General features: G+C 39.0%; 1 protein-coding gene across 3 annotated transcripts in view; it reads left to right on the forward strand.

Annotated features, from left to right (window-relative positions):
- The window catches only part of LOC121307487 (collagen alpha-1(XXVII) chain B-like), a 152,287-nt gene that overhangs the window by 122,246 nt on the left and 15,765 nt on the right, over positions 1 to 14,276 (forward strand). For all 3 annotated transcript variants that reach the window (XM_041239668.1, XM_041239666.1, XM_041239667.1), the window contains exons 29-41: positions 606 to 659; positions 1,952 to 1,996; positions 2,468 to 2,512; positions 3,051 to 3,104; positions 4,040 to 4,093; positions 5,005 to 5,058; positions 5,839 to 5,892; positions 7,050 to 7,103; positions 8,840 to 8,947; positions 11,043 to 11,096; positions 11,826 to 11,933; positions 12,649 to 12,702; positions 13,207 to 13,260. In XM_041239668.1, the coding sequence (XP_041095602.1) occupies positions 606 to 659; positions 1,952 to 1,996; positions 2,468 to 2,512; positions 3,051 to 3,104; positions 4,040 to 4,093; positions 5,005 to 5,058; positions 5,839 to 5,892; positions 7,050 to 7,103; positions 8,840 to 8,947; positions 11,043 to 11,096; positions 11,826 to 11,933; positions 12,649 to 12,702; positions 13,207 to 13,260 (792 nt within the window). The remainder of the gene's footprint in view (positions 1 to 605; positions 660 to 1,951; positions 1,997 to 2,467; positions 2,513 to 3,050; positions 3,105 to 4,039; positions 4,094 to 5,004; positions 5,059 to 5,838; positions 5,893 to 7,049; positions 7,104 to 8,839; positions 8,948 to 11,042; positions 11,097 to 11,825; positions 11,934 to 12,648; positions 12,703 to 13,206; positions 13,261 to 14,276) is intronic.

The raw sequence follows: 14,276 nt of genomic DNA on the forward strand, positions 1-14,276 counted from the left end.
GCATATTTAGCTTTTTTTCCTTTGCGCCGACCTTTACACTTCCTTTTCAAGGACAGTGTTAATTTAATTAATTTATTTAATTAATTAACCAAACCATGCTAGAAAACATTGTCTTTTTAAATGCATTTTGATTGTAGGAACCATTGTTTCTTCACAGTGTTTCTATTTAATAAACAGTTATGATGATGATTTTGTAGCCATGTGTACGCAAAAGTGATAAGAAAAACAACTGTCAATGTAAAAGACTAACAATATGGAATAAACATCCTTAATAGATCATTTTACTAATGTATGAATTGCGCTGCATCTTTGTAGCACAATATATTTTGCCTTTAGAAGGTACATACTGTAGGTATATGAACGGATGCATTGCTGGCTTTAGTTCTTCCTGCTGTGTCCTGTAGCCTGCAGAGTACAGCATGTAAGCACCGTACAGAAATCTGATTCCGGAATATCCCTCTGTGTGTGTGTGGAGTTTAAAGTGAGTTTGGGGCAGGGGTGTCCCTTTACTCATTCTACCACACGTTCCATCCCCAGCTTGTTCAGAAGCTGTGCAAGGGAGACCCCTGCTGTTCAGTCTGACACTCTGCCTGTGTGTTTTTCAGGGTGCCAGAGGGCCTGACGGTCCGTCCGGGGAGCTGGGGTCATCAGGAGTCAAGGTTTGTGTGCTTGGGTTCACAGGACACCCTGCTCTAGTTTACACTGTCAGGCTGTTATAACAGGGTCACCCATTCAGCTGCAAGCTTCAATACACTCCAGGCCCTATATGGGCTTCTATACACTAAAGACAATTAAAAAAAGCAGTGCAAGTTATGAAGCCAGATCAGAGCCATTAAAAAGTTTAAAATCATATTGAACATTTCAATACAAATGACTGATCACAAACACTGGCAGATCACTATGGCTACCATCAGTTTGCATGTTGATAAACATGTTCATGCAGTAAATATTAATGATGGGGCTAAAATTAGGAAAGTTGCACTAAAGTATGAGCTGGAATAATTGTGATCTGTCACGTTTTTATGGTTTGCTGTCATCTTCACCCGTGTGTTGCATAAACAGTTGAAATTAGTGGCTATAACACTTAAATTGTTGAACTTTTTAAATTAATAAACCTCAAAGTTTGATAGTGCTATATTGCATATTTCAGTCACATACAGTATACCAAGAGCACTTTGTGCACATGTTATAAACCGCTTCCAAGTTTAACTGCAAAGGGCTTGCAAAGGGCTTTCATGTAATTGGATTAGCAATGAACTCAACTCGCATGAGTGAGCTAATCCCCTTTTCCAATTTACTCATTTCATACAGAGTTTTTGCACGTTGGGGATTTGCACCGTTAATTAAACGCAGCATTTCTTCACAATCGAATCACTTTTTAAATATTGTAAAACCATATTTTTTGTCTCTTCGTATTAGAAATATTTGTGTTAATGTTTCTAATAAGGGGGTTCCCAAGTGGGGCATCCATTAAAGGCACTCTGCGTGGAGTGCAGGATGCGCCCTAGGTCAGCCTCCGCTTACCGCATATCAGCGACCCCTGTAGTCTGGCCGGGCACCTGCGGGCTTGCCTGTAAGCTGCCCAGAGTTGCGTTGTCCTCTGACGCTGTAGCTCTGGGTTGGCTGCATGGTGAGTCTGCAGTGTGTAAAGAAGCGGTCGGCTGACGGCGCATGTTTCAGAGGAGAGCGTATGTTCGTCTTCACCGCTCCCGAGTCAGCGCAGGGGTGGTAGCGGTGAGCTGAGCCTAAATAATAATGGACCCTCCTAAATTGGGAGAAAATAATAAACTGTACAACTAAATATGTTTCTAGGTCATTGCATAAGGACTACTAATTGGCTTGCATGGTAATTTTATACTATGTTTTAATCAAAATAAATGTGAAGACATTGCTGTCATTGCATGCAGAACAGTTGTTTATTTCACATGAGAATAAACAGTTCTCTTTACAGGGTCCTGAAGGGCAACCAGGCAAACCTGGCATTGATGGTCAGCAGGTAAGATCAGAGTGCATGACCTCTATCTCATAGGGCAGCTAACTGGGTTGAAAAACCTAAGCATACCAACATCAGCTAGATTGAAGAAGTGTACTCATCACAAGGATACTGCAAAGGTTTACCTATCAAAGGCACTACTGCATGGATTGCTGGAAGAGTCATGGTGGCGCAAACCCTGGTTGTACTGAGTTGCTGATAAGGAGCACTGCAGCGGCCTCCCATAGAGTAGGGCTAGGGTTGGTTCACACAGTGACCCCTTCAGGTCAGGCAACAGACTGGGCTGCGCCTCAAGAGTTCAGCTGCTTAGGTTAGACAGCTGCAAAGAGGCTATTGAATAGACAATGTCAGGAGACATTTAAATGGAACATTTCAGATTAGTGAGGTAATGTGATTTGTCATGTCTATTTATGTTTTACTTTTCTTTATATACTGTTGCATACGGTTTCTAATTTGGTATTTCTGTAATTAAAGGGTAAGATCGGAGAGCCAGGTGAAGCAGGTCCGCGAGGCTTTCCGGTACGTTCTGTTAGACTGCAGCTGTTTTATTTACTGTGCGGCAATCTTATTATTGTACGTCCAATGCCTATTGGGTTTACTCAATACTTTGTAGATCAGTGAGCAGATATTTACAATCTCATGACATCGAAACCAGTCATGTGATCAGTGTGTTTGCTGGAATTCTCTTATTTAAACAAGTTAAAGGTTTTGTCTCATGAGATTTATCCTACCAAATGAACACATTTGGAAGACAAATCTTACAAGACAAGCCTTGTGTACCCTGCAGTTCAAACTACACAGGTCAGTTGTAAGACCTGCTACAGCAAATACAGCAATTGAGGCATATGAGATTGTAAACTCTGGGGTGTCCAAGTCAATTATAAACAGGAATTGTTTCATTTTAAGTCTTATTCCCTACTTGAAATACACTGTCAGTATTATGTCATGAAATACATGATTTCAGTTCCATTCTGTATTTCACTGATAAACAGGCAACAAAAGTAAAAACTGGTTTATTTATTTATTTATTTATTTATTTATTTATTTTAATTTGTAGGGAATTCAAGGCCCTACAGGCCCACCTGGAGCAAAAGGAATTGCAGGACAGCCGGCAAGTTCATTTTTATTCATTTTTTTGTTTGTTTCTGTACTATCTGTGTGATTTCATACACAACAGTGCATTGTGAAAATGTAACTACATTTCAATCGAAGCTGTCTTGATCTGCTGAAAAAATAAAGATCCTTCACTGCTAGCGTTATGAAGGTTTCTGATTCTGATCCAAAGATTCCACACAAACAGAATGCAATGGCACTGGATCCATCAGTGCCATACAGTGCAAAGCAAACCTTTATTGATCAGATACTGTGGTCTGGCTGCCCTCCGAAAAATCAGTTGTTTGCAAATGGAATATGAACAGATAAGGCACAGAGAAGAGTGTAACAGCAGAGGCGGGTTTGTGATGGTCTCAGGTTGGTTTACATGGGAAGGAAAGGTTCTACTGATTTGAAGGTCCATTCGCAGAAGCTAATTAAAGGGAATGAGAGGCAGGTGAAGGTAGCATCAGCGCCCCAGAAGTGCTTCAGCGTTCCCTGATGATGGCGCTTCAATCCACGGTGGTCAGTGCGGTTCCAGGGTGGCTCGAGTGGGATGAAGGTGGTCTCCAGTGGACTCTCCAATCTCCTGGATTTTATCTACACAAGAACACTGGGGTTAAGGACAGCTACCACAGTATCCATTAGAGCTGCCGTCAGGACTTTCCAGATTTACCATTGGAGATCCTTTTGTAGACACTTTCATTTGATGGATCACCCCGCTTCTCCCTGCTTTTGGGGTTTATGATTCCGAAACCTTCAGGCGAAATTCACAAGGAATGATCAGTTCTAATTGTTTTATTTCATTTATTATCTTCAGACCCACACGCCCAAACATGCAGCAACATTGGTTACAAAACGTTACCCCATTCTGCGGATGTAGGTTTTGGTGAGTTTCTTTCATTTCGACCCCTGTAATTCCAAGCTCTTTTACTTTTTCTTTTTTTATTAAAGGGACAACAAGGGCCGTTGGGTATGGCGGGACCATTGGGAGAAATTGGGCACAAGGTAATTTTTAACACGCTAGTATTTTGTTTCCCTGTTTATTAGAAAGATATAAAGGTCACATGTTTATATGAATACATATGCCTTTCGAAGAGAATATTTATTATGCAAACATTTTCTTTCATACAACAACATGGAGATCATAAATATTACATTTGTTCTAGAGATTTCATGACGGAACCATGTGCCACAGCTTGAAGATTAACAGCTCTGCAATTTGGCTCTTATAAGCAGCTTTCTTATCTGTAATTTGGGATCATTTCCAGAGGTACACTTTAACATAAGGGGGTAGAAAAGGGAACCCACACAAGCTTGCTGGAAGAGACTCGGGACTGAACAGAAAGGGAGGACCTTCAGGTCATTATTAAGTTCCATTGGTGAAGAACCTGCAAAAACTCCTGCAGTGCCGTGCACCATAACCTGTTCTATAGAACAAGATGCTGTTCCTCCCTGCCAGTCAGAACCTACACTGGGCTACATGTATTATACTACTTCAGTTTAAAGCACCATGATATACATTCAACATGCACAGTTCTGTGCCTAATGTTTTTACATTCCCTTTAATTCCAGTGTATACTGCTTGATTTTTGTTGAATGCCACAAGTAGCATTGCGCATGCTGGCCTTCAGACAAGCAGTTGCTCGTATTTTTTATTTATTTATTTATTATTTATTTATTTTTTAAGAATCCTAATGGCACTCTGCTTGCTTTTGCTTGTGTTGTCGTTTTTCTTTATGCTGTACATGTCTTTTTAAAACAGCTGACTAATCAAAGTGGTGTTATGTTGGCTTAATCCGATATGGCACATCAGTTGGGTAAAATGTTTATGCTGAAAGCAGTGTGCATGAAGTGAAAACCTTTCCCACTGTGTTTTAGAAACTTGCGTCCTACAATCGAATGTTTTTGAATTTCAGGGTCCTTCAGGACAAATCGGTGAGCCAGGTCTCCCAGGCGAACCAGGTGATAAAGTAAGAACCTTTACCGTAAATAGAATCCACCTGTCTGCTGACAACAGAAACTTTTTCTTTTCAGCATGGAACTTGATATTCCCAGTTAATCCTGTTGTACCACCAGGCGACCTCATTCAAATTACCCAGCAAACTGTACTGCACTTTAATGATTTTAAAGCTGTTGTTTTTTACCTGTGTCAGTTCACTGTGCAGGAATGTTTTGGTTTAATAGATTGTAAATGTGAGTTTAGAAGGGAGATGTAATGAAACTCCAGCTCCGTCCCCTCAGTCTAGTAATAGAATGGTTATTTCAGCGATGTGACCCAGCATTTTAAATACCACCTGCTGCCTTTTCTTGACAACTGACATGGGAATTCATCACAACGATTTGATTTGCATACATTGTCTGGTTAGAAGTAATTTTCTTTCCTCTTGTTTTACAGGCCTGTGTCCTTCACACAAAATCAATAAGGCTACTGGCACTTTGTTTTGTCACATTCCTACGCTGCTATGTTGCATTCAGTTTGATATTGAGATTTTGTTAGATACACTCTTATCAATTGCATTTCAGTGTGAAGTGTTAGATGTCTTTAACCAGAAAATCCTCACTCTCTTTCGTGAGAGACTCTGAAGGCATTTGCTGAAATGTTTTACCTCATAATTATTTTTTAAAAAATACATCTAAAAAATATGAAGTTGTTTATTTTAATTCATTTTTGTCTTTTTTTTTTTAAACTAACAGAAAACATCTTGCATGCTGAGTTTCACGACTGAAAGAATGTGTTTTAATTTCCTCAGGGTGAACTTGGACCCGCTGGGGGTGCAGGTGAACCAGGGCTAATAGGTCAACGTGTAAGTAGCTGCTTTAATTTATATTGCTAAAAACACATGATGAATACATCTAGAAGAGACTCGGCTACACAGGCTGCTCAGGGGCCAATAAAGAAGAAGCGATCCGTATAAAACATGCTGTAGTTCAGCAGCTGATCAAAGATGCAGTGGGGTGGAATGAAAACTGCTTCTTTCTGCTGGTCAAAGGTTATCCTAATACACTCAGTGTTTGTAGTGGAACAGAGATAGGATCCCCACACAGGCTGTCAGACAGTAAAATATAGGCTCCTGGAAATGAGTCAAAACCCCTTGGATGAGATTCACACAGTAAAAATGAAGCCACTGTTTTAATAAGGTTTTTTTTTTTTTTTTTACCATCTACTTTATTTATTTTTTTGTTAAATTCCTTACCTGTTTAATACCATGTTATGTATACTTTCTGTGTCTTCTGGAACTGAGTTTTGTAAATAGAAATCTCAATGCAAAATCACAGTGGCAGAGAAGCACCCCCTAGTGATAGTTTTCCAAACCACCTCTGACATTTTGGATATTGGTTCGTAAACCTGGTAAATAATGATCTAAACAGAATCCACAATAGACAGCGACTCACAATTAAACAGGTAAGAAATTAAATAATGGGAGAATGTAGATTATATCAAGTACCCTTAAAGAGACACTATATTGTGCCGTAGCTGTCACGTCACAATGGTAGCAAGACTAAATGTGTATTTTATATTGATACCCTGTAAAGTTGTTCAAATACAAGTTACAAGAGTTTTGATATGAAAACTTTTTACCTTTTCAAGTGTTGAAAGAGTGACAAAGTGGGCGATACAGTTTCCCACTGTAGTAAAAATTGCTGATTTGCAGCATCAGGGGGAAGTAGTTCTTTAACTTTGACCACTAGTGTTGCTATGGGAAAACCCTTTGGCATGCTATCAATGTTACAAAAAACTTTTTAAAATTGTATGTTCTGGTCAGGAGCTGGACTTGGAATTGAAAGAGCCAGAATAGACATAATCCCTCACCATATGTACATTTTCAAACTTAATCTCATAGTTTGTCCTTGGCATGTTGACACCTCTATAAGTAAATAACCCAGTTGCCTAAAACTGTGCTTAGTTAGACTGAACACTTGAGCTAACAAAACTATTGTGATTGTAATATCCCATGCATAGGGGGAGCCAGGTCTGGAGGGAGAAGCCGGATCAATGGGGCCTGATGGGATTAAGGTAAGAAGAATACAAGCCATGGGTTGCTTGTTTCGGGAAGTGCGTCTGGCCGTCATTCACATTTTGTGGGTCATACAGACTTATTTGCAACAGCAATGCAATATTTTAATGTAAGATTTTGTTAGACCTTTTTTATGTAGTGGCCGATGCAAAGCTTTTTCTGAGTTGGTATCTCACTAAGCAATGTGGCACGTGACTCTGTGAAGGCTGCTTGTTAGCAAAAGCAGCTGTCACCCGTTCTGTGCATTCCCTTCCAATATCTGTAGGAGTCATGTGAGAATGCAATTCTTCCGTGATTCTAGTAGGCAAAGCATGGGGAAGGCAAAACAGTTCCTGATATGTAGCTGATTACATATTTCTTGTTAACATTGACACAAGCATAGCTTATAGCTCAATTAACTAAGTGAATAGGGCTCAATGCTTGCCGTTGTCTCATTGCTTGTTGTGCCAGTTCCCTCTGTGTTAATTACCACACGATGGGTGGTCTGCCTTCCTACAGTGAAATATCAGCCAAAAGGATATTCCACTTTCATTTCACAAGAGAAGCATGGCAACAGAATCCCACAGCTTGGGTGTCTTTAGTTGAATTATTCTAGAAGATAAGGAATCAGTGTGGATGAACAAGTCCATATTTGATTCAGATTACTGCAACATGAGTTCCTAACTAGAACACAAGTCAGGAATACATATTTTTATCATCAATTAGAGCGTTTACCACTTCCCGTTTGTCAGTGCATGACAGCTTTTGGCAGGGTGCCAATGCAGTTTCTTACAACTTGACAGCCTTCAGCACGATACACAGTTGTATTCGATGATTCTTTAGGCCCAAAAAAAAATAAACCCTTTTGTGGCAGTACATTTACAAAGCTGCCTCCAGTCCTAGTGTCAAAACAGCATGTCTGAGACAAATATGACTTTGTAGGTTCAGGGTGATATAAAAGGATGGATCCATTCTCTAGTGAAATGTTTTTCCACAGCAGCACTGAAATATGGAAAATTGACTTATGTATTTCAGTATAATGGTGCCAAAATCTAGGCTTTGGCCTATGGGGGATAGGGCCTTCAGTTGCTATGCAACCCAAGCTCTGGAATGCGCTCCCACAGAAAATAAAACATTCAAATACTGTTGATATTTTCAAAAAGCAACTAAAAAAACATTTTATCGCTAAGTGGCATTAGAGCCTGTGTAGGGCTGGCTGTTTATGTGTTGTATAGGAGTGGTGCTGTGTGTCCTCTGTTTCTAGGCTAAATTTGTTGTGTGTCCTTGTTTTAATATGTAACCTGCTTCATGTCCATTTTTAATATCACTGTGTATTGTTTTAAACTGTAATAAAGCGCTTTGAGATGTGCTGTATGAATTGTGCTATAAAAAATAAAGTAAATTATTATTATTATTATTATTATTATTATTATTATTATTATTATTATTGTAGCTGATGTTCTGATCAAAAGAGCTCCAAGATTCATAACTCAAACTTATGCAACTCCCCATTATGTTCTTCCAAATCTTTTAGATGTGGTTGCTTCTAATGTTTTAGTTCTCAGCCAGTAGTGCTTATTTGCTGTTGAGCCAATACAAACTGTCTAAAAGAGAATATCTGATCCAGTAATTTAAGTGGCTGTGCTCTGTCAGTAGTTGCAAGAGCCAATAGATATTAGTGGTTGTCTGGGAGCGTAGACAGCACTAAGCATTTATAACAGTGCAAGTAGTCAATCGTGTGTATGCTTGTTTGTAGGGTGAAAAGGGGGACCTCGGTGTGGAGGGGGAGAAAGGAGAAAAAGGAGAGCTTGGACTGAAAGGAAAGGAAGGTCCACCCGGCGATCCGGGAATGACAGGCATCAGAGTAAGTCCATCTTTACCCCATACGTGATTTCTGAATAATAACTGACTGACGTATACCGACCAACCCTGTTGAGTTTGATAAATAGGTCAGTAAGGTTTATATACAGTACAGATATACATGTTTGTAGTCAGTAAGGTATATTGTGTGGGGTGTGTAGTGGGGAGGGCTACACAAAAGATTAAAGATATAATCTCATCTCAGTTGTTCATATTTTTGTTGTTTCACCAAACCCAAAGAATAATAATTATATTTAAGTAATCTGTTTAATTTAGTGTCTCACAATGGCATATGACGTTGCTAGTAATCTGTACTTGAGGTGTTGCCAGCATCTTATTTTCCACAAAATGAAAAATAAATAAATAAATAAATAAATAAACAGTAGCAAGGCAAGCAGTAGATTAATGTATGATGTGTTTATAGCAATGCAATTTTCACAAATTATTGAAAATACATTGTGAATTTTGGGGACAAACTATTATTAAATACTAACTTTTCTACAGAGAAAGTGTTTCATTTTCAACATTAATATCCTGAAAAGCAAAGTTTATTGGTAGTTATTGTTGTAGTAGGAGTTAACAAACATTATCTAACTCGCTAAGATCAATACTGCTTGTATTTTTATAGTTGAACACATGAAAGTTGTAGGAGCAGTGTTTAAACAACATACTGTACATGCACGCACACATATCTGTGTTAGTGGGTCACGGGCGAATCTGCTTGGCACAGCATTCTCTAACTAGTGGAAACATCTGGTCCTTGTAAAAATGCAGCCAGTTCAGAAGCATCTCCAGTGAGCCAGGCCCTAGCGCAGACAACTCAAGCCGCAGCAGGAAGGTGTGCCGGAGCCGAATATCAGGTGTCACACAGCGTCAAACTCTGTAACCCAGTCACGCAATTTACAACATGTTCAGATGTCTGACACAGTTTTACTGGCACTGCTGAGAAGTAGATGGCTTTATCTGGTGTTACTGTCACTTTAGCTCCTTCATCCTAATCCCTGCTGTAGAGATACAATACGTATGTTAAAACACTTGCAAACCAATAACCCTCCACCACACACCACCAGCTTCTTGACAAACCCTGCCCCAGCCAAGAGTTGCCTGAGAATCTCAAGCGCGGTTTATAAACGATGCAAGTCGGTTGCCATGGTCCCACCTGTAGTGTGGTGTATGTGGTTTTCCATAGGATTAATTAAAGTGATATTACATTTTGAATTCTCACCAATTATTATAAAATGTTACCTATTAAAATGGCAAGACATTTAGATTGTCAAGCTCCACAGTGTAGGCCAACTGCTTTCTCAAGTTTAATATTTAAAAGTGTGAGGTTGCTGTGATACAGGGCATGTTTGTTGGAGCTCTGGCGTATAGGCATGTCGCTCTGCGAGGTCCTGTTACTGTACTGACTCTTGGCTCTTCCAAAACAAACTAACCCAAGTTTATAGAGGAGGCAATAAAACATGTAAATCATACACTTTATTCCAGAGCAAAATAGTACCTCTCCTGTGAGATTCAATCCACACCTTTCACATCCAAGTCTTGCAGGAAACAGCGCAGGCCTTATGACAGTTATATAACATCAGAAGTAGTCTTCCAAGCGCCAGTAAAAATCTTTTCAGTCAGAAACAGTGTGTTTTTTGTTCTGGTTTTGGCTCTTTGGGTGCTAGGTGATAGACGATGTGTTCCCCAAACCACACACACACAGTTTGATATGGAATATATTAAGGATGGAAAAAAGGTTGCCCAAGGAGGGTGTGTCACATGAGGACATTTGGAAAGCCCCTATACATTTGTCCAGAACCCCTCTTGGGTGGACAATCCTCAGCACTAGCACTTATCGGAGTCACGATCACGTGACCTCATTTTTGCAGGTTATTTTGCAGGTAGACACTTGTGAACAAACAGAATATGGCTTACTGTCTTTAGTTTTTACCAAGCATTATTTCCAGAACTTTTCCCTGAATTTCACTAGAAATGAGCCTCATGGAGTAATATCCAGTAAAAAAAAATGTATTGATTTTAACGCTTTTCATCATTGTAGTGTTTTTTTTTTTTTTTTTTTCTAATTTGTTTGGTTTATTGTTATTTCAATCTAGGGCCCTGAAGGAAAACCTGGAAAAGCTGGCGAAAGAGGCAAACCTGGCCAAAAGGTACAGATTGAGCTATTAATATAATCAGATTCATTGAGCCTATCAGTTATTCTTTTCAGTTCCTTATCACTAGTTTAAAATACCTTTTTCTTAAAATCGCCTTCATATTTCACTTGGCCCTGACCTATAATATTCTAGATATAGTAGTACATTTTATAACATGTGGTTCAACAAGATGTCTCAACATATTTAGTACTGTTGTTTTTAGATAAATTATTTGTTACTTTAAAGTTAATTACACATAAACAAAATTAGACACTCTGCAGAATCCAAAAGCATGTTGAACATGTTTATCATGAAGTTTCATTTGCCCTGCTCTCCTTGTTCAGTGGTTATTTGTTTATTGTTTTAATTATACAATTTAACTAAAAACAGAGGGTTTGTAAAACAGTCCATGCAACCACAAAATACTATTCCACCTAAGTGACTGAAAGTGGATGTTTTCTACGAATGAGTTTCAGAAAAATGTATAAATCTTAAAGCATATGTAATGAAAAAGGGTTGAGTAGTTGTTTAAATAGTTGAAACTATGTGCATTGTTTTGCTCTGATTTAAACATGTTCCACATGCTGGTTAGGATGTCTAATATTTAGTGATGGAGTATTATGCAATCCGTCTTGTATTGTGTTGATTGCTAACTCATTTGAAGAGCAGACTCCTCAGATATATGCCAGCCTGTGTTTGGATTTATTTTGACGCCCATGGGAATAATGGTTTGTTTGACCCCAGGGTATTAAAGGTCACCAGGGTTATCTGGGAGAGACGGGCGTCATTGGCAAGCAGGGCGCTGTGGGCTACACCGGGCCGAAGGGATCGAGAGGCACACTTGGACCTGTGGTAATGTTGAAACAAAGACACAGAGTTACTTGCTTGGATTACCGCTGTAGTTGCTTATTAATTTAACACTGTAGTACAGTCTGGCATTTTCATAAAAGTTCTGCTGTGTTACTTATTGATTTATGTAAACTACAAGAGACATCAGAAACTTTTTTTTTTTTTTTTTTTAAATAAAGGGTGGATTCCACATTGGTGGATTTCCTTATTCAAACGTCTCTGGATAAAAACAAATATTCAAAAGGATTTAAAGAGATTCCCATGCCCTTTTAATGTTTGGTTTTCGTAACCTTGGTTCATCGAGCCCTATTTTAATGCTCTAAACAGAAGTCCCAATCGTCTGTTTGTTTTGGGTTTTCTACTCTTCCCACCTACATTCCTGTCAAAACCCTTTGTTCTTGTCATTACCCCCCTCCTCAGTCATTTCCAACATCTGTATAGTTCTGGTATTACCCTCATTCCTGTCATAGCCTCACTCCCCTCAAATTGTGACCAATTTATGGTCCCGGTGGGGTTGACAAGAGTAGACCTGGTAATATTCCATGCCAAAGAGAATCTCAGCATTGTCAGTTTTATCAAGAGGTGACTATTCTATGAGTATTATACATAGACTCCATGGTTACTGTCTGTGTTCTGTAATGTACAAGAGGTTATTTGTACTGTACCAAAATGTCCATGTGATGATTCACTGACAGGAATCAAAATATCTTGTTTTTAGGGAGCGCCAGGTCGAATGGGGCAGCAAGGAGAGCTAGGTTTACCAGGATATGAGGTAGGAACAATACTCTGCAATAAAGACACTCAACAGGGTGGCCACCCATAGGCAGACTGCCAAACAGCACATGCAGTACACGTACAACTCGTGTAAATGTGTCTTTCAAATCCGGTAACTTATGTTTAAGGGCAAGTTACTTTAAATTTAAATGTGCTCTAATTCTGAGAACGACCCAGAATGTCTGTGAACATCATTAAAAGGTAAATCAAACGGTATCCCTGCTCTCTGAAAAACCTCTGGAATTTCATGCTTTTAACAAAGCAAATCACATTTTTTATGTAACAACATAAGATCACAGAGCATCACGTTTCAGATGTGTACTTTTGAAATAATTAGTAATAATAATAATGAGGCATTAATGAATGAATCGTGTTTATGTCTATGGTAGTTTGTGCAGTCCCTTATTTTTAACTCAAAAAGGCAGAACTTGCCTCCATACAGTTAGAAAACTAGATTAGTTGACTTCTGAGCAAATCAGTGATGGTTTCCTTTATTGTTTAGGGCCATCAAGGATCTCAAGGACCTATCGGACCCCCAGGACCCAAGGGTGAAAAGGTACACCTCTTAATGTCATTCAGTAACAAGGTCATTTGTCTCAATTAGCCAAGTGTAAACTTTGTTTTTGGCAGCTTCCCAGAAGTGAAAGCTAAGACACTGCAGGATAGCAGAGCTTTATCCTGTCTGCTACAGCCCAGCCAAGCCTCTCTGTGTCTACTGTTCTCAAGGATCCCAAATTGCAGATACTTCTAAGATGCAGATGGCTTGTTCGATTAGGCAATTCTTAATTCAGTGTGGTATTCTTGCTGGCCTGCAGGAGACCGCTGTGTAGTACAAGGAGGGCACAAGCTCAAGACTGAGGGGTGAGGGTTCGGTTTACAAAGAATTCATTGTGGATTCAGTTTGAAGGAAATATTTGTCGCGGTGAGCCAGTTATTAGCAGAACTCAAAATTCAGGTTCTGTTTAGGGTTGTGGTATTACGATGCCATGGTTTAGATTATTAAAATAGACTCCACTGTGCCTATTCATAATTAAAAGACAGTATTGTGCTGCTTGTTGCAAATTACAATGCCAAGGTAAACTCTTTACAGGGAACCCAAGCAAAAACTAATATAAAAACCCATGCTAAGTATTTACATTGTTTTTTAAATTGTTCTAGTCTATTACTTAATTCCTGAAACTATGTATTCAAAACATGCCCTCTATTTTAAACTATTAAAAATGGTATGCTCGTTCACAATCATAGTACTTGATCAAATCAGAGCTGCTTTAATACAACAGGAACTCAGTTGCTTCAGGGAGAGTTAGGGCTTGTGTGTGCTGGGGTTATTTCCCAATGTAGTTTCAGAGTGATCATCTTAGTTCACTGTCCATTAAATCCATGCTCTAAATAGTCAAGCCCTCCTAAAATATCATTTGATGCAATAGCATTTGAATTAAACCAGGTTTCGATCTAAATGAGCTGTGTGCTTGTTTATTGAACATTAACAGGAACATATGTGAAAACAAGAAGAATAACAAAAAGGTCAAACTTGCTGTAGAACACTGAAATGTAACATCTTTTTGAATGCAT

Source organism: Polyodon spathula, chromosome 56 (genome assembly GCF_017654505.1).
Source record: "Polyodon spathula isolate WHYD16114869_AA chromosome 56, ASM1765450v1, whole genome shotgun sequence".
In the NCBI taxonomy this organism is placed as follows: Eukaryota; Metazoa; Chordata; class Actinopteri; order Acipenseriformes; family Polyodontidae; genus Polyodon; species Polyodon spathula.